The sequence below is a fragment of the Odontesthes bonariensis genome, chromosome 21 (genome assembly GCF_027942865.1).
Source record: "Odontesthes bonariensis isolate fOdoBon6 chromosome 21, fOdoBon6.hap1, whole genome shotgun sequence".
NCBI lineage: Eukaryota > Metazoa > Chordata > Actinopteri > Atheriniformes > Atherinopsidae > Odontesthes > Odontesthes bonariensis.
In genome coordinates this window covers 14,195,352-14,213,913 of record NC_134526.1, presented here as the reverse complement: position 1 = coordinate 14,213,913, position 18,562 = coordinate 14,195,352, and the positions used below count along the sequence as shown (strand labels likewise).

The window sequence follows — 18,562 nt, the reverse complement described above, 5'->3', positions numbered from 1 at the left end:
AATAAACAAACTCTCTGATGTTTTATCATTCATTCAATACTTTTAAAGAGTTGGATTTTATGGCATGGTATGTAAAATCTAACTATCACTACAAAATAACTGCAGTAGCATTATATGTAAGAATCTCTTTTTATTTTTTTGGCTTGGATCTTCCGTGCTGCCAAAAACAACACTGTAGCGGAGTTTCCTTTTGATAACAATGTTACATCAGAGGCATGGAGCTTCCAGACAACACCACTTATCTACAGAGACGCTTCCTGAATTCGTGTCATGCGGGACAGAAGAACTGCAAAAAAGGTATAGATATTGTCACAAAGTCAACGGCTGTATAGACTTCTTTTTTGATTTTGCCTTAAAATATTTTCATATACATGTGATTCTAGTGAAAGGCACAGCATCACCATTGAATATATCTTAGGTTTTTCCCCAATAAACTATAAATAGTTGGCTATGATATAAACAACATTCGGTTGCAAGCAAGGGGGGAAATAATACAATCTGAGCAATGTTCAGCTTTGAAAGAGTATCTTTATTTAGAGTAAAATCCATGTGATACTAAACATCAGTTTATGCTACAGTGCAGATTTGAAAACGGCATCCATGGAACAAACTGTTGGAAGATGGGTATGAGTGGCATACAAAGAATAATACATGCTGTAGTGTGAGGTTAATATGTTATAGTGTTTATTAAAAAAAAGACAATACTGCATTTACAAATATTTTACAATATTTCAGTATTTTAGAACAATCTCATTGTACAATTGGCCTTTCTGGTACAAGTGAGCCAGATTTAGATGGCCATGGCTTCCTGTATGTAAACATAAACAGTTACAAAATATGAGTGACTATGAATCTAGTTAAAAATGTTGACCAAAAGCCTATCATAAGAAAGGTCTTGTCAAAGTATTCATGAACATACTGTCATCTTTAAAGAAAAACAGGCACGAGCATTGTAGGCACATGAAGTGATCAATTTGACCCCATAGGGGAAAACATTTGAGGATGAGGAGCCCACAATCATCTCTCTGTTAGTTACATCACATGACGTACAACATCACAGAACAGCGCTGCACTCTGATAAATTTCTTTCAATTTGTGAAATCACGCAGTGCAGGGTATTCTAACCATCCAACCGACAAGGAGAAAGAATTTCTGTGACCCTTTTAAGCTACCGAGATGGTAAAAAGAATCATATCAAGAATTCATCTCACCCCTGTTTCCTCTTGCTTGACTTATTGTAACAGTGTTTTTTCTGCTTTGCTGGCACTGAGTTATGAGGAGATGTAAACCTTTAAGTCCTTCCTGCACATATGTGACATTCACTCCACAATGCTCCACTGACCTTTAAGGCTGGATGAGCACACAGTGGGATGGCCATCCACAACTTTTGTTATCTGCAGAACAGACACAGAAAGAATGCATATGTTTAAATTCACGCTATGCTTTTTAATCTTTTTTAATCTCACAAACAAGAAACAAAATGTGCAATGGAGTCTAGATAGTATTTTAAACAAAAAGATATGAAGTGTTGTCATTTCAGCTTAAAAAGTTCACATCCAGTTTTTCCAGTTTCAGTAGGACCATACAGGAAAATACCCTTGCAAATGAAATGTGAAGACTAGCCAAGCTTTTTTTTTTTTGCAATGAACTACATTGACTGGCAGTCATCTTACTTTAGGCCAACCAAAAACATGTTTTGCTCTGATTAATGCAAGACCAAGGTGGGGAAAAAGTAGACAGCTCGACGACAGGCTTTACTACAGGCAAATGCATGACCATGTAGGTAAAATTTTCTGCCATTGTTTTCAAACTAATCAGTAATCTCTAATACTTAATACATTTTCTATTTGTTATGGTATTGTCTTTGGTAAGAAAGAAAAAAAAAAGAAAATAATTCCACAAAGCACCTTTGATATTTTCATATATTTCATATTGATATTTGAAGGGCCCCGTATTTAATTCTATACCAGGAACAAATAGAATAACCAACAATTTGTGATAGTGCAAACCCTTAAGGCAGTGAATACTGATCGAAAATTTCAAGACTCACAATTCTGTGTCTTCTATGCAGTCAGGGTCCTCTATGGTTTCAAGACGTCTCTTACAGGCATCTAAGATCTTTTTTCTTGGTCCTAAGGGGATATGGATACTCTTTAGGTCATGGTCAGAACACAGCATTAGGGCTGCTAGGTCAATCTTCTCCCTCTTGAAGATGGAATAAAACTCGCTCATGCTTTGTGTAGCAAGGAAGACATCCAGTGGGCTTATATCAGGCTCATCATCATCGTCCAGCCCTAATTCAATTTCCTCCCAAGGCAACTCTTCCATGTTCCTCTCCTGCAGACTATGTGCACTACCGATGCTGTCTTCATCATGACTTGCGTATTGCTGCAGCCGACTGCGTAAACGCACCTTATTAGTGGACTGTGCCACACTTGCTGCATCCTGGCCACCAAGGTCAAACATGCCCCCGCTCAAATAGTTCCTCCTAAACACCATTGTGCCAAGACCGGGTCGGTTGAACAGGGAATCATGTCCGGAGTCTGTGCTGATCTCAGAGTAGTCCACATCTGGCCCGTGGAGGTCTGGCTCACTCATGGCACGTGAAATGGCATCGTCGTTATCTCTAGTGAACATGTCGCGAACGTTGCGACGGCCGCGGTTGTTTGGGTTGATGTAAGTCCCTTGTTTTACAAACATGACATCATTACCCAGCTGAAGGCCAGAAAGAGAGCGCACACTCTTCCTTCCATCTTCGTAGATCTTAAAGGTGCCATCTCCTTGTTTTTTTTTCTCCAGCTTCTTCTGGATCTTTGTCTTCCCTCGGCTTGTGGCATGGAGAGTCGCCTAAGAGGGCAACAGCAAATTTAAAATCACAAATTTGAATGGTGTTTTCAGATTTGAGTGTTATGACTAGCTTTTTCTTCAGATTCATATATTTCTTATTCAATTTCCCACTGCTGATAGGTTGTGATGTGTTTTTGTGCAGTACGTGCTTTGAAATTCTATGACAAGCCAGATATTTACCACATCAGCCCACAAATTGAAGAATATCTCAACTAGTAGATGTAGAACTAATAGTCAACAACAACAAACAAAATTCCAAACCTGAGAATATGGCACGCTGACGGTGGCTGTGTTGAAGTTGCGTAATTTGTGGCTTAGAGAGCTGCTGTTATAACTGGAAAAGCTCATGACATCTGACGCAGAAGCCTCAGATGCCTCTTTATGAAATTTTCGCTCCATGCGTTTGTGGTGCTTCTTCTGCATCCTCACACACTCTTTGATCCTCTGCTCAGCATCACGGAATGCCCGGTCCTTCAGCTTGCTGACCAGCTTTGGATTGAGAGCTGCCTGCTTGGCAGCGATAGAATCCAGGTAGCGGACACAATCCATGTGGTTTTTTGTGGCAGCCATATCCAGCGGTGTGTGGTAGTCATTGTCCAGGCACCATATGTTGGCACCATAAGACACCAGGAAGAAAAGGCAGTTGAGGTGACCGTTGGCAGCCGCCAGGTGGAGTGGCGTGTTTCCCCATATGTCACACTTGTCGGGGTCTCCTCTGTAGGCCATAAGAAATGTGTTAGATGACTCAAGAAGCATTTGCTTGAAGAAACAATTCCCTTCTGTTCTGTTCATACTCTGAAACAGTTTAAGGGTAAACTTTGCCTTCTCTGTGGCTTTTGTTTAGATGACTCACTCATGAGTAAGCATGTGATTTTCTGATTATGTTTTCAGAACTGGCCTGCTGTCCCTGAGTTGTTAACAGGACCTTGTTTAATAATTCAAACTCTAAACACCACATTCCCTTTACAGAGAACAACTGTTGGTCTCAATATCTTAGAAACTTTGATGATGGACCGAGAATTAAAAATAATGCAAAGGCCATTATTAACACTACAGCCACCATCTTCCTCTCCCAGACTGTCCACGACCTGAAGGTTACCTCTGTGTGTGTTGCCCTGTTGCTTCACGTCTGTAATATGACCTGAGGCTTGCCAGCACCACTGCTCCACTACCTGTATCCTTTTTCAGGGGAGGCCACAGAAGTGGCACCTGGCTCAAAAAGCACAATTGTGCGTGGATGGTGATGTCACAATGAATTCCTGAAGTCAGAGTAACCAGCTGCACACCTGGTTGGATGATGTGTCAGACAGATGTGTAAGGAGTGCTCTTATTTCTTTCCAGTCATGAACCTAATATGCAAATCTATCAAAGCCATTTTGTTTCATGTAAATATTATAAGTATTATAAGTAAATTATCATTTCATTGAGTTTTTTTTTTTTTGACAAATGCATTATCATGTCTAAAGGTCAACATGACATGACGTGAGATCTTTTTTACAGCTAAATCTAGATATTTCTTGTTTAATTTCAGCTCAAGTTTTCTGCATTTTCAAAAACTTTTGTTGTTTGTGTCACACCTCCACGCTTATGAAACTGTCTTGTGTCTTGTTCTCCACTGTATCCACATACACACTCCTGAATATTTGATGCAGTGGATGAAGTTAAAGTGCAGATGTATTATTGATGGAGGGCATTGCAAGGTTTTCTCAGGGAATGTGTGTCACATCAGCCAGATCCTGCTTGTGCAGCAATTAGCAAGGCCCCGCTCTGATTTCAGCCCTGTGCTCTCTACGTTTGGACATGATAATGTTCAAAGTGTCAGAAAAAAGATGCAGTTTCATAAGCACAGTTCACTTCTGTTCATATGAAGTAGTGTAGCTGTCTAGTGTTGATGATGAACTATGAGTGGCAAACCGCCCAGAATGCAACAATAAAATAATGATCAAACAAATGAACAGCATCTTCAGCACAGTGCTGGAAAAATTGAAGGACCATAAAGGGCCATAAATTGATGTACAATGATTAATTGAAATTGTCTTTTTTAAGATGAAATATTTATCACCTGAGCTGCATGATCCTTTATGGTCATTCTAAGTGATCATCTAAGATTGCTTTATGAGTCACAATTAATGTCTGTGGTAAAATACTGAGCACAGCTGTGTCTGTTCACTTATCCGTCCCCAGCGTGTTATCACATAATGGGCAATTCGTGTTTTCATGTCCTATGTCAGTTTGATGTTACTGCGGGTAGTCCAATGCAATATACCTGCCAAATATAGCTGATATGGCATATTTCCCATGACCGTGTTCAGCAGTCTGAGACTGAGAATGTCAATCTGTAGTTTATGCCTGGTGTTAACAAAAGAAGAATAATATGTCCCTTAGCAGCTGAATACACTGCTGGTTTGTTTGCACTCAATTCGTGGGAAATTGCTCAAACTCAGGCTAGGATAATACTGTGCGCTTTGAGAAAAGGCAGCTAGACCTCTGTTCGGTTCTTGAAGACAACGATAAATTGTAAAATTTTCAAAATAATAACAATTAATTAATACTCTTATGAATGATGTTCTCCCCTTTTAAAATGACTCAGTGAAGCTTATTCAAATGGGTCCTATTATTTCTGGCTGGCGTGCAAACTAGGTCAACCAGCTAAGATGAGAAAGAGGGTGTTGTGAATACCAACCACGAATGCACTTTTTGCTGAAGAATATCCACCTTGTAGAACACAATGCAGCCCCTGGAAATTAGTCTAAGCAAAATTCCTGTTCAAGTTATGAAATTAGTAAAGGAGAAAATTGTTAAACAAAACTCCTGAAAGACATGAACAGACTCTGACTGTTATAAATAATGTCTATGAAGCCTCTAGAAAGTTTCACAAATGTTCTTGCTTATTAGGAAATTCAGAACTGGTGGACTGCATGAACTGGTTTATTTACCTTCAGCTGAGTTATACTTGTATTAACCCAAATACATGAGGTGAAGATGGTGATAATGAGGGTTATAGAGTGTGCTTTCACAAAGTTTTTTTTTCCATAAGAACACTGTCAAGGTTTAATTGAATCTATCAATATATAGTATGTGTAACGTACGCACTGTATGAGCATATCTTTACAATATAGAGCTCATACAAATTAGAATATATTTGTCATAAATAATGTATAGAAAAAACGCATAACTGAGTACGGTTACTGGTATTTGGGTGAATCTGTTGGCCTTCTGTGATTTTGCACACAAGTTCTAATAAATCCTACCCACCCTCTGGCCACTATCAGCCGCAGAGCCTCCAGGTTGCCGTGATAAGCAGCCCATAACGTCGGTGTCATGCCATCCTCGTCCGGTGAGTTGAGATCCTTCCTCGTCGCCTCCTTAAGCAGGTCAAGGTAGCCGTCCCGGGCCGCCTTGTGGTACCTGTCATTCATGGTGCAGAATTAATCCACTATACGCGACTCCATTCCGTTTAATCAGCACCACCACCATGGCCGGAGTCATGCGGGCATTTGGTGGCAGCAAATCGATTAAAGTGTCGATTTGTTCCACCGTTCATCCAGAGCGAGTCGCATCTGAACTAACAAAGAGCGCCGAGCGCGTCGCTGGTATCCAGGGACGCGCCGTGTGGTCAAACAGTGCTCCCGGTGGCCGAGGTGGTCCAGGACAGAGACCCAAAACCCCGCTTAGGAGCCAAACTATCTCATTAGAAGTGGTGTTGCAGGATTTTCATGGTTGCTTTTACACCAACCTTAACTAATTTAAACATATAGGGGGCTGTAATTTAATTGGACGCGTTCACTTTAGTTCTCCTTGTGTTTATTATATGAACGTATCCGAGATTTACATTATCATCTTGAATGGGTACCCAGTTACTCAGTTATTTAACTGAAATTATATCAACTTAGCTTTAATGGCCCTATAAGCTGTGAAAGGAACATAAAGTCTTGTGACTATCTTTACTTCTAATGCTTGGATACAGCCTGGTTATATAATAAAAGTATTTGTGTTGATATTAGTCATGTTATTGTATTTAGAAAAGATTTCTTCAACTTCTTTTCATTTGTGCAAAGTCATTCATCACACAATACAATAGACATACAGATGCGATTATTCCACTACATTTAATTTCCGATGTTGCTCAAACACAAGGAAATAAGTAGGCCTACTGACTTTTGAGAATTATGGACATACCCAAGCCCTGTTTCATTGTGACTGGCACAACGAAACCAGACTCATTAGTGTAATTGTTTTCCCTTGTAGGCTATTCTAAAAGAAATAACCATTGTTCTCATTTGAGGTGTCCATGCCTGGAAAGAAATGAACCAAGCAACATTTCATTACAGTGGAGCTTTGCAGAAGTGTCTATGCTTTCAGTACCATTTTGATGAATGGGGTGAATTAAAGTGCTCATCTGAATTAAGCCTAGTTGCGCCATTAGCAAGTTCTCACCCAAACAACCCAATAGAAACTTTCATGACAATAGGCACGTGCAGCGAACAGGACACCACAGGCTATTCAGGTGGGGGTGCATCTCCTCATTGTGTCATGTTTCGTATTAGAAAAGTAAAAGAATTCTTTCCAAGCACCGAATCAAAACATTAGATGAGTAACACCTGCTACACCTATCTGCATAATTTAGATCACCTTTAGTGTTGCATGGCTGCGTGTGGTCAGCTGAGAGAAAAATGAAAAATGAAAAATGAAAATAAAAAGGATCTATTTAAGGGAAGGAAAATTGGGTACTGATGATACATGCCACACACCACCACAGTTCTGATTTTGCCAACTTAGCGTATTAAACCAGCTTTTAGAACTGACATTAAACCATATTATGTCATATCAAAGAAACTTGCAGTTATTTCGAAAAAGAACCGGTTCCTTGTATTTTGTAATCCATGAGAAAAGGGTATTCCTGGAAATTTCTTTTGAACTTTCTGGTTGTGTGCTAAACACGCTGTGTTTTGGGCTACTGTGCTGTTGTTTAAAACAGTCCTGACGTTTATGACTCTTTGCACGTAAACAACTGTGTTTTGGGGGTATATAAAGCCACAACAGCTCAGGCCTCTCCCAATTCCTCCCTCCATCAGGTGGCTTACAGGTATGCTGAAACCCTTCTTTCGTTTGGTTTTACAGGGCACTGCATTGTTATATTGGTGTGCTCAATTTTGTAAGTGATATCTGCTTATGTTGATAATGTTTTCACCTATTCTGTCAGATTGCTTTTCTCGAAGATAATGAGTTATAGGTGAAGAAAGCTGTACAGTTAATGCGGATTGTTGCTGGACAAAACACTGTTTAAATATACATCTTGCCAAAACCAGCGCAAGTAAAATGAGGAAATTGCATTGTTTTTAAGTGTCAATTGCATTTTTTTGTATGCGTGGAAAACCTTCATTCAGGGCGGGGTCTGCCTTTACAGAGAGCCCGGGCGTAGCTGATAAACCAGGCTTGTCTCATATCTGGTTCCAGATACAGCGAACAGTTGTGAAGAGACCTTAGAGAGAGGAGCCATGTGTTATAACCCCGACAATCCGTGCGAATGCTTGACCGGCGAAAGTCTCTGTGAGCCATGCAAGATGACTGCCAAAGACAGAGAGATGGAGGATGCGCACCTCTCCAACATCAGCGCAGCGAATCAAACGGAGAACACAAGTGAACCCGAGGTGAACTTGTCCTCCACTGAGGTTGTGAAGGACCGGGGCCGAAACTGGGGATGGATGCTGTCTGGGATCATCTGTCTGAACATCCTGATCATTGGCTGTGCTCTCGTCAGTGGCAGCGCCTCCAACAGTGTTAAAATCAGCACCCTTGACCTGCAGGCTTTCCTCATCATCCTAATCCTCCTCAGCTCCATCTGGATGATCTATTACACTGTCTACACAACCAGGACAGCGAACGCTGTTACCTTCAAGGATAAGCACGCCGGACCTATATGGCTCAGAGGTATGAGAAATAGATATTTTGTATGCATAGCAATTCTTGGAAACTTCCCCCCTGTTCTAATTGCTGTCTGTCCCTCAGGAGGACTTATGCTGTTTGGGCTCCTCAGTGTCATCATGGACATTTTCAAGATAGCCAGCTACGTGGGCTACCTCCACTGTGATTCTGGTGTTAAGGTTGCATATCCTGTGGTGCAACTTGTGTTCGTCCTTGTGCAGGTAAAGACAAAAAAAAAAAAAAAGTTTTAAAAAAAGGTATCTTGCTCGATACTCTGGTCACAATGGTTGCAAAATGTTCTGATAATTTCCATTTCAATTTGCAGACATACTTTTTGTGGATCCATTCACAAGACTGCGTGCAGCTCCAAAAGAACTTGTCGCTGTAAGTAGTGAAGGCATTTACACCTCCTTCTTTAACAGGTGTGCCACAGACACTGCCAGTAGCTTGGGTGATAGAATATAATTCAGCTGACGCCACTGCTGACACTTTGATAATGTTTAACTTAACTTAAGAAGGTCTTAAATGCAAGACCTTGAAAAGGTGCAAGACCTTGTGCAAATACATCATTTTCATCACTGTAATCTACATGCAAACCATGTTACGTATTTGAATTGTGCAATCAACTACACAGAGGAGTTTCCTATAATAAAGAACTCTGAGAGAGATTTATAACTATGTAAATACTAATTTTGGGCTGGCCTTTAATGTGATAACCAATGTTAACAGTTACTCTAGTGTCTAGCTAATCAACATTGGAGCCCCCAGGGTATAGGCCCCTCCTCCTCTTCATCTGTCAATTCATCAATCAATCAGCAGTGCAAAAATGGAGAAGAAACGTAAAGGAGGAGGGCAAAAATTGAGAGAAAAGAAAAGGCACGCATTATTTCTATAATAAATAAGTCTGAGAGAGATTTATAACTATGTAAATACTAATCTTGAACTTTGTACTCACTGATTTATAGTTTGTGGTGTCATGTGTAAATATGAATATATGTATGTGTGTGTGTATTACCATCGTCTTTAGCTTCCCTTTTATGATTCTTTTTTCTTTTAATTATTGCAGCTGCGGATTGATGCTAACCCTGTCCACAAATCTAGTTTTATGGATGACCGCAGTCACCGAGGAGTCCCTTCACCAAACAACTATTCCCGACTACACGAACGAAACCAAACTCTCAAGACGGAGCATGTACATCAACAGAGGTGATTAAAGCAAACAAATCCATGCAATAGATACAGAAGCTTGTTGGCAACCACATTGTAGCACTTTACTCTTTACTGTTTCATGTCTTACAGCGGGCTATGGAGACGATCGGTGTAAGTGCAGCCACACCACATGTGGCGTCTTCAAGGAGGCCTATTACTACCTGTACCCTTTCAATATCGAGTACAGCCTCTTTGCCTCTGCCATGGCCTACATCATGTGGAAGAACGTAGGCCGAGTAGCAGCCGACCACAGCCACCACCACACCAAATTTAGCCTGAAGGATGTCTTTATCGGCCCTATTTTGGGAGTCCTCCTAGTGATTGCAGGCCTGGCGACTTTCATCGTATATGAGATCGAAATGAAAACAAACTACTATGATGAAGACGACAAAGACAAAGCAGTGATGATGCACTTCGTCATGAATATAGTCACAGTAACCATGATGTCCATTTGCACTGTGATCGGCAGTGCCATCTTCAAGGTGGATCACAGGGAACACGTCTCAGAGAAAAACCCCACCCGCAACCTTGACGTGGGTCTGCTGGTTGGTGCATCTCTGGGGCAGTTCATCATCAGCTACTTCTCCATCGTGGCCATGATTGCAACAGGAGCCAAAGGCCACCTGAACAGACTCAACCTGGCCTGGGCTATACTGGTTGTGATCCAGCTAGGCTTGCAGAACTTTTTCATAATTGAAGGTCTGCATCGGGAACCCTTTCATGAGGTGGAGCCACCCACAGTGGTTGCAAATCCATACGTGATGGAGGCGAGCAAAGATGTCAACAACCTTGAAGCAAAACCCTCCCCTGACACAGAAGCATGCAGCCACAGTGGAGCAGCCGAACACAAACACAAACTATTGTGGAAGCGGAGAGTGTTGAGAGAAGTCTGCGCGTTTCTGCTGCTGGGGAACATCATTGTGAGTACCTCTCACCCTCACTCCCTCCAATCTCCAGTTTAAAATTCACTAAAATCAACGACAACTATAATAATTGACAACTTTTGTTTATCTCTTTCACAGTTGTGGATCATGCCAGCGTTTGGTGCTCGTCCCCAGTTTGACCATGACACCGAAACGGAATTCTACAAATTCAACATGTGGGCTGCTGTTGTGAATATCGGGCTACCTTTTGGCATCTTTTACCGAATGCATTCAGTCGCCAGTCTGCTTGAGGTGTTTCTGAACTCATAACTCGGCCTATATTCTGTGTTATAATGTTTTAACATTATAAAACTGTTTTGTACAGAATGTGTTTTGTTTGATGATTCATTTCTATATATATTTGTAAAGACTGACAAATGAGTATTATCACTTTGGTGTTTCTTATTGTGTTGCAGCATTAAATATATGACAATGTAAAAATATTCAAAAGCGAAGCTAATCTTGTTATACTTTATCTACACGTTAAACTTTGTATGCACAAATAAAAGAATAAAACAAAGCAAAATGAGAGAACAATTCTGTTAATCATCATCGTTATCGTCATCATCAACAGCAGCAGCATTACAGCTACTGCTGTGACTAACTATAGATGGTGCTTCTACACTCGGCATAATGCATAACTATGGGCATGATAATGCTAAAGAAAATACTGTAAAGGCTTCTGAAATGACATATAGCTACTGGAGACAGTGGAAAAAATAGAGACAACTGCAGCAATTAACACACATAGATCGATATCATTCTTGCTGAAAGTCGTGACTGGCGAAATAGAATAAACTAGTTGTTTAACATACTGTATATGCACTGCTACATAAAGAAAGCAGTGTATCGATAATTCAATCACCAGAAATTTATTGTAACTAATTCTGGCATAATTGAACAACTCTGTGGTCGTAGTCACCCACCCAATTTACACACAAGACTTGATAATTTAGTAATTCACCTGAGTCATCCATGAGGTGAGTAATAGACCAAAGTCCATTTCCCATCCATGATCTCAAAAACAATAATTTCTTATATCAAAGGATGTATCTGTTGTTCCACAGGGTTGTCGTGTGGTCTAAAACGATGGTTAGATGATTGATCATTTGCAATAGAATAAAACTTGCTGGTGGAAACAATTTCACAGGTAAAAAAATAAAAGGAAGCTCTGTAAATAAGTTACTGTAATCGATCAAGTCTAAGACCAGCCTTGTGCTATTGTAAATGATTCTACCACTAAGGAAGCTGGAAACATTTAGATAACAATTTATAATCAGTGTTTCATAACATAACGGGTCTAAAGTTGTCTAGTAATCTTTTGTCCTTGCTGTGTTTTGGGATATGGGGTTATGAGGCCTTGTTTCGTGCTTGGCATTAATTCTCTCTTCTCTATGCATTCTGCGTCCAGTTCTTCAATTTTTAGGTCTGATTCACAACTTTCTTTAAGTATGCTGTCATTTTTTTGTGGTAAAAAAGTCTTTAATGGTCATTAAACAATTTCTTGGGTGGGAATAACTGGGTGTGTACAGCCTGCTGTAAGTCCACTCATTAATAAACTTGTCAAAGCTGTGTTCTGCTGTCGTCTTTTCTCTAAATGACTATAATAGGTGGTATTCTTCTCTCCTTCCTCAAACCATTTGGCTCTTAACCTCACAAACAAGTTATCTATTTTGGATTGTAATCGGATCAACTGTTCCTTGTACTGTTCATGTCCATTTTGTTGCAGCACTGGCTGATTTCTGAGAACAGCTTACTTCCTTTTTGGTGTCTGTTTTCAATATGATTTTATTTCAATTGTATAGAAACTTTTTTTTTACGTTTGAATGTTTGGAATCCCCATTCGTTGGAATAGTTACAAAATTACTTTGTAATTTTAATTTACAATTAATTAATTATTTTACCCGTTTACAATATTCTTCGATTTACAGCAGGCTGGAGTTAAATCCCCCCCCCCCCTCTGTTACTGGCAGAGCTAAATTTAATTTCTACAATAGGGTAGGCCTATAGTGTCAGTTAGGGGGAGTTGGAAATTACGAGATTAGAAATTAGTTCTGAACCTGCAACAAGCCAATTAGTCGATTCTAAATTTTCAGGTCCCATTGGTTTATGCCAAGAGGACTGTTTCCTTTCCGGATTTTGAATTCTCCTTGGGGTTGAAATGTCAGAACTCTCTTTGATGCAGGCACCTTCAAGGCCACACTTCCGCGAGGTCCTTCGCACACGCTGTTGTTTACATCCACGTCACCAGGAAATACATCCTTCTGGTGTCAAAATGCAGAGACAGGTGACCGATCCGAAGTTCTATTTTGTTACATTTTAGAGGCTATTAATTCTTTTTAATATGGCGAATCTTTTGATTTAAGAACTTTTCACACGTGTGGTAGAAATAACACGCAGGGGTAGCTGCTGACTAGCTGCTGTGTAAATGAATGATTTTATGCTTTCAGGACTCCCAAGACTCTCCTCTTTTTGGTGACGAGGAAGATAACTTCAGGCACAGAAAGTCTGCCATTAGGTAAGATGTGCTTTGATTCAGGCTAAAGTGGATTATTTTTTTTCCAGCCATAAAGAAATCATGTAAATCTGTATTTCAGACATCCTCTGGCATCATTCTTCCATCTCTTCTTCCGGATAAGTGCCATCTTGGTTTATATATTGTGCGACATCCTGAGCGGTCGTTTTATTGCGTGCATGGTCACCATCATCCTGCTGCTGTCATGCGATTTCTGGACTGTCAAGGTTAGTGGGCGAAGGTATCACAAAGCTGCTTCAGAAAGATGGCCAATTATACGGCCTTAAGAGAGGGATTGTTCTTCTTTTTGTTTGACCTCTTCCTTTAAAGTTCTGCAATATTAAGTCCGCACTGAAGAGTTTTATTCTCTCCCACAGGAATCGCTGCACTGCCTTAAACACCTTTTTAGTAGTCCAGGTTTTTCTTACTTCACTTATTTACATCATCAAGGGGCACACTTGCAAGATGGCTGTCTGGCAACTCAATGCGCATCTCAATATGGGAGCACAGGAGGGGACGCGAGTTATTAACTGAAGTAACACCACATCGCTGTTGACTTTATGAAAGAGCGTTCATTACATTCTGCTGCTTATAACTTTCTAAGAGGGAGATTATCTTCAAGTGACTTGAATGGTGATCTTGTCAGATAATGTTGGCGTTTTAAAATTAGGATTTTATGAGAGCAGAGTGACGTGTTTAGCCATGCATTTTAAAAGTCTAGATTTGGTCAGACTAGTTTAGAAATTTACTTATTTTTCCATTGTCATGTTAACATTCTTACTCTTGAGAGCTCAGTCACGTAAGTAAAATGTGTTCGACTTCACAGCAGCCGTTCCTAGAAGTTATTAACAATGAAACCAGACATGTTCAGTCAGACAGACGAATGTCCTAAACTAAACATTAGGAAACTAGTATATCTGCATATATAGGAAACTGCAAACCTGCAGATGTTATGCAGATATGTTACATGGTGGTGTAGATAAGTAACGGAAAAAAACAACAAAAAAAACCTCTAGACTGCCAAAAATGTGCTTCAAGCAGTTCTGGACCCTTGTACTCTGTGGGGGAAAGAGCTCCCTTTGATGCGGACTGTGGAATTTTACAGGCCATGTACATGCACAACAAAGCTATTTACATAGGACAAACCCTAAAAAGATATGCTTTCTTTGAGTAACTGATAAATGATTATATATGAGAATACGACCGTAGAGGTAGAAAACATTTCTGAAATCCCTGCAAGGTAATTCATTTGTATTGCTTATTGTTTTGTGAACTTGAGCTCGTGTATGATGTATTGTAATAAATCAAATTAAAAGTTAAGGGGAGATTTGTGGTTTTTAGAATGTATCAGGCAGGTTGATGGTGGGCCTTCGGTGGTGGAATCAAGTGGACCTAGATGGGAACAGCCGTTGGATGTTCGAGTCAAGAAAGGTAAGCGGGAACTCAAAGAGTGTGGAAGTTATAAATAGTAAGCTGATATGATCAATGACAGCTTTATAGGTTCTGTTCAAGGATGAATTCAAATGTTTGCCACATGTAACACCCATGTGGAAAAATAAAACATCCTTCGGAAACTAAACCCTTTTATATTTTTCTTATTAACAAGTGAATGTAGTATAGGCAGAACACAACTCCTATTATCAGATCTTTTGGTAGATTTAGGGATATTCAAAGTATCAAATAGTTAACTTTATGTTGGTGTGTAACTAATAAACAGACAATATGGCAACATTAAAGAGCTGCATTGTCCTTTTTATCACAGAACACAGTCTGTACTTTGATAAGAGGATGAAATGTCATAAATCTGGTGTGCTTTTCTGAGCAGTCAAACAGTGTGAACACAATATCCAGCGCAGACTCACGAATTTTCTGGCTTGGACTCACTGTGTGCCCCATCTTCTGGGTCATCTTCATGTTCAGCACCGTCTTCTCCTTCAACATTAAATGGCTGGTCAGTTCAGAGCAATTGTGCACTTGTCACATAGATTCCTGTCAGTCTAAATCATTGGATACTGTGAGTTTATGTCTCAGTCCTGTTTGTGGTTGCCCCCAGGCTGTGGTGATAATGGGTTTGGTTTTACAATGGGCCAACTTGTACGGGTACGTCAGATGTAAAGTGGGTGGAGGGTCTAACCTGAGAAACATGGCAAAGAACTACTTCAGTACCCAGATTTTTAAACAGGTACGTGGAACATCATCAGACATTTAAGTGTCATATTTTGGTGTAATGAGTTGCAATATTCACCGTTTCCTATTTCTCACCAAAGGCAATGAAGGAAACGGGAGGATCGTGAAACTGAAGTGGATGTGCGGGTGCCTGATGCAGTGACGTCGAGCTCGTCGCTGGATGGGCTTGTGATATTTATCTGATTTCTTCACAAAGCGGCAGATCTTCGTCAGGGTCTTTTTTTTTTCTCTCAGGAGGTTACAATGATGTTCTGATTGAGTTCTGAGGGGATTTGGATTAAGATATCGGTAAAGGTAATGGGTGAAGCTTTAAACTTGTTCCACAAGAAACTCTGTTGCCAACTTTAGGGGATGTGACTTTTTTCATACTTCAAAGGGCCTTTTTCAAGGAATTGTGTTCTATTTTCTGTGAATTTTGGAAACATGTTTATACAGTAAAGTTGTTACCTTATAATTGCTGCTAATCAATCCTGGAGTGTTTACATTTAAGTATGGCTACTGTTTTTTTGATCAAACCGAATTTCTTTGTTCAGAAAAGTTGTTTCTTAATGACATTGAGTGATATCTTGTAATAAATTCAATTTGGGCACATTTTTTTTTTTTTGTTGGAATTGGTTATTTACAGATTATATCTCCACAAAAGTTTTCAATGTTTCAGTGTTTTATAGCATATGCACAAAGAGAATATGAATGTGAAACAGAAGTTTTGCTATCCCATCAGTTCTAAATCAGTATGCCTGCAAAGGAAATCAAGAAAATGTGAAGGAGTGTGGTATCACTCATCTGAATGCCGAGAAATGTTTTGCCACTAGGTGGCTCTAATGCTGCGTGTACACCAAGAGCGACCTGCGCTACCTGAGCGCCGGAAATCATTATTTCTCTATTTTTTTTTTTTTTTTAAATCTTTATTAGTAGTACAACAAAATAACAATTTACAAAAGTGAGCATAACGCCAAAAAGAAGATAGCCAGGAGGAGCATAGGAATACTAATAAAACGAAGAAGATGAACGTCATGATGCACTTAGACAAAAAAAGCTAATGAACACAAAGACATATGTGCCAAGGAATCTCTTGTAACAAAAAAATAAAATAAAAAATAAAAAAAAATTAGGGATTATGACAACAGTTCGTCCAAAATCCCAAGTTGGGAACAGGCCCATATAGGTGTTTTTGCTTTTTTATTAGTTAAAGGTCTAATTGTAAGAAGGTATTGCTTTAATTCAACCAAAAAGACAAAAAAAAGAGGTTTTCTTTTCAAAAATTTGTGTTTGTGTATGTGAAATTTAGCTTTAAAAATAAGTAGATTAATAAAGAAAATCTTTGGATTCATTTTAGCACTTTGTTGATAGCCAAATAGGACATGTTCCCAGAACAACTGAAAGCTTGCAAAAATTTTTAAATCAATATAATTACAAAAATGTTGCCAGAACTCTTTAGAATGAGGACATAACCAGAACAAATGAGTGATGGATTTGGGGCAAAGATCACAGAAGGTACAGTTCACATTAATGTTTGAGTTGAATTTCTTCAGGTAGTCTTTAGCAGGGTAGATCCTGTGAATGAGTTTCTAGGACACTTCTTTTACCTTGTTGGTGAGAATAAAATGATTTGGGAGCAACCAGGTAGATTTCCAAGATATATCAGACCAAAAACGATTCCAAAATGGAAAGACAGCAGGAGTAGAAGTCGTCTCCTTCTGAAACAAGTATCTGATTGATTTGTTGTTGTTACGAAGAAGAGGGTTGAAGCATATTTTACCAACAGGAGAATGTAGAGGAGTAAGAGTTGGGAGAATGAAGATAACTGAGTCTTGTCCTCTGTTTGAATAACATGCAAATCTTTGTAGAAATAGCCTCGAAAACCTTTGCGTATTTTCCATGAGAAATGGGAAAATTAAATTTAGATAGGAAATCCTCATAACTTAGTAACATTCCAGTACTGTTAAACAGTTGATCTACCAGAATAATGTTATGATTAAACCAGGTATCCAAAAACAAAGTTTCCTTCTTAAATAAAATGTCCTTATTATTCCATATGATGTATCGATGAGGAGAGAAATTGTGCTTGTAGATAAGTAACCATGATAAAAAGGCCTGACAGTGAAAATTAGAGAGTTTGATTGGAAGCTTCTGTATATCAAAGTTACAAACCAAAAAGAAATTCAAACCGCCGAATTTAGAAAAAATATGGAAAGGTATAATGTTCCAAATTGAGGCTGGAGATTTAAAAAATTGACGAATCCACTTTATCTTAAAGGTGTTATTCAAAATGGAGAATGATAAACAGTTCAGTCCTCCGTTTTCATACGAGTTCATTAGAGTAGATTTCTTAATATAGTGAGTCCTATTTTTCCAGACAAAATTAAATAATAACTTGTCAATTTCTTTCTCAGCTTTATTGACAACTTCTAACGCCTGCGCAGCATAAGTAAGCCTGGAAATGCCTTCGGCCTTAGTAAGCAGAATACGACCACGCAGTGAAAGATCTCTTACTAACCACTGATTGAGTCTTTTTCTAGTCTTTAGAATAAGAGGGTCAAAGTTCAGAGAGCTTCTTCTTTTCTGATCCTTTGTGATGGTTATACCTAGATAGACGACCTCATCTTTAACTGGTATGCTCTCAATTGAGGTTTTGGAACAGTCCTTGTTATGGCAGCAGATCCAATATCTGTGTCATTCAGGATTTAGGTAGCACTTTTGAAAAGAATGGACGCGAGCAAGCTGGGTTCTTCATAAACAAAAGATCTTTATCCAATAAAAAAGGGTTAACAAAAAAGGTATTCCAATACAATGTCCTTGTTTCTTAATTACACAGCGAGCACGGTCAAAAAACTATATACATCCGTGCTTCACTAAATCCGTCTGGCTCTTTCCACCGTTGCATCAGTTCTGAGGATGCGTCTACCTTTACGCACGCAATGAAATTAAAAGTCCCAAATATAAAATGACTTTTACA

General features: G+C 39.3%; 3 protein-coding genes across 7 annotated transcripts; 2 read left to right on the top strand and 1 right to left on the bottom strand.

Moving 5' to 3' along the window:
- The first annotated feature begins 223 nt into the window (after positions 1 to 223).
- Positions 224 to 11,678, top strand: otop2 (otopetrin 2). Of its 3 annotated transcripts, none has more exons than XM_075453542.1 (7): positions 224 to 297; positions 8,305 to 8,778; positions 8,857 to 8,993; positions 9,098 to 9,156; positions 9,839 to 9,978; positions 10,072 to 10,901; positions 11,004 to 11,678. In XM_075453542.1, exons 2-7 carry the CDS (start codon positions 8,346 to 8,348, stop codon positions 11,172 to 11,174), a joined length of 1,770 nt encoding a protein of 589 aa, XP_075309657.1. In that variant the 5' UTR covers positions 224 to 297; positions 8,305 to 8,345; the 3' UTR covers positions 11,175 to 11,678. The 3 variants fall into 3 exon arrangements, with proteins under 3 accessions (XP_075309657.1, XP_075309656.1, XP_075309655.1); XM_075453541.1 differs by lacking the exon at positions 224 to 297 and adding an exon at positions 7,910 to 7,933; XM_075453540.1 differs by lacking the exon at positions 224 to 297 and adding an exon at positions 7,919 to 7,933 and having other exon boundaries at positions 8,255 to 8,778; positions 11,004 to 11,677.
- Positions 520 to 6,394, bottom strand: ush1ga (Usher syndrome 1Ga (autosomal recessive)). 2 transcript variants are annotated; one of them, XM_075453941.1, is made up of 4 exons: positions 6,103 to 6,394; positions 3,109 to 3,562; positions 2,051 to 2,847; positions 520 to 1,394 (listed from the first exon to the last, which is right to left on the bottom strand). In XM_075453941.1, the coding sequence occupies exons 1-4, from the start codon at positions 6,264 to 6,266 to the stop codon at positions 1,391 to 1,393; spliced, it is 1,419 nt and encodes a 472-aa protein (XP_075310056.1). In that variant the 5' UTR covers positions 6,267 to 6,394; the 3' UTR covers positions 520 to 1,390. The 2 variants fall into 2 exon arrangements, with proteins under 2 accessions (XP_075310056.1, XP_075310055.1); XM_075453940.1 differs by lacking the exon at positions 520 to 1,394 and having other exon boundaries at positions 2,047 to 2,847.
- A 1,443-nt stretch (positions 11,679 to 13,121) lies between the features above and the next one.
- Positions 13,122 to 16,202, top strand: LOC142370987 (Golgi apparatus membrane protein TVP23 homolog B). Of its 2 annotated transcripts, XM_075453544.1 has the most exons (7): positions 13,122 to 13,191; positions 13,355 to 13,422; positions 13,502 to 13,646; positions 14,761 to 14,850; positions 15,245 to 15,370; positions 15,473 to 15,601; positions 15,687 to 16,202. In XM_075453544.1, exons 1-7 carry the CDS (start codon positions 13,180 to 13,182, stop codon positions 15,711 to 15,713), a joined length of 597 nt encoding a protein of 198 aa, XP_075309659.1. In that variant the 5' UTR covers positions 13,122 to 13,179; the 3' UTR covers positions 15,714 to 16,202. The 2 variants fall into 2 exon arrangements, with proteins under 2 accessions (XP_075309659.1, XP_075309658.1); XM_075453543.1 differs by lacking the exon at positions 13,122 to 13,191 and having other exon boundaries at positions 13,322 to 13,422.
- The last annotated feature ends 2,360 nt before the right edge of the window (positions 16,203 to 18,562 follow it).

What these genes read in the sequence shown, in the direction of transcription:
- ush1ga (XM_075453941.1), bottom strand. Translation starts at nt 6,266, where the DNA reads ATGAATGACAGGTACCACAAGGCGGCCCGGGACGGCTACCTTGACCTG. An exon ending in CGGCTGATAGTGGCCAGAGG is followed by an intron (nt 3,563 to 6,102) that starts GTGGGTAGGATT and finishes TATGGCCTACAG; the next exon opens with AGGAGACCCCGACAAGTGTG. An exon ending in TCAGCGTGCCATATTCTCAG is followed by an intron (nt 2,848 to 3,108) that starts GTTTGGAATTTT and finishes TTGCCCTCTTAG; the next exon opens with GCGACTCTCCATGCCACAAG.
- otop2 (XM_075453542.1), top strand. Translation starts at nt 8,346, where the DNA reads ATGTGTTATAACCCCGACAATCCGTGCGAATGCTTGACCGGCGAAAGT. An exon ending in CGGACCTATATGGCTCAGAG is followed by an intron (nt 8,779 to 8,856) that starts GTATGAGAAATA and finishes TCTGTCCCTCAG; the next exon opens with GAGGACTTATGCTGTTTGGG. An exon ending in TTGTGTTCGTCCTTGTGCAG is followed by an intron (nt 8,994 to 9,097) that starts GTAAAGACAAAA and finishes TTCAATTTGCAG; the next exon opens with ACATACTTTTTGTGGATCCA.
- LOC142370987 (XM_075453543.1), top strand. Translation starts at nt 13,337, where the DNA reads ATGATTTTATGCTTTCAGGACTCCCAAGACTCTCCTCTTTTTGGTGAC. An exon ending in CACAGAAAGTCTGCCATTAG is followed by an intron (nt 13,423 to 13,501) that starts GTAAGATGTGCT and finishes TCTGTATTTCAG; the next exon opens with ACATCCTCTGGCATCATTCT. An exon ending in GGATGTTCGAGTCAAGAAAG is followed by an intron (nt 14,851 to 15,244) that starts GTAAGCGGGAAC and finishes TTTTCTGAGCAG; the next exon opens with TCAAACAGTGTGAACACAAT.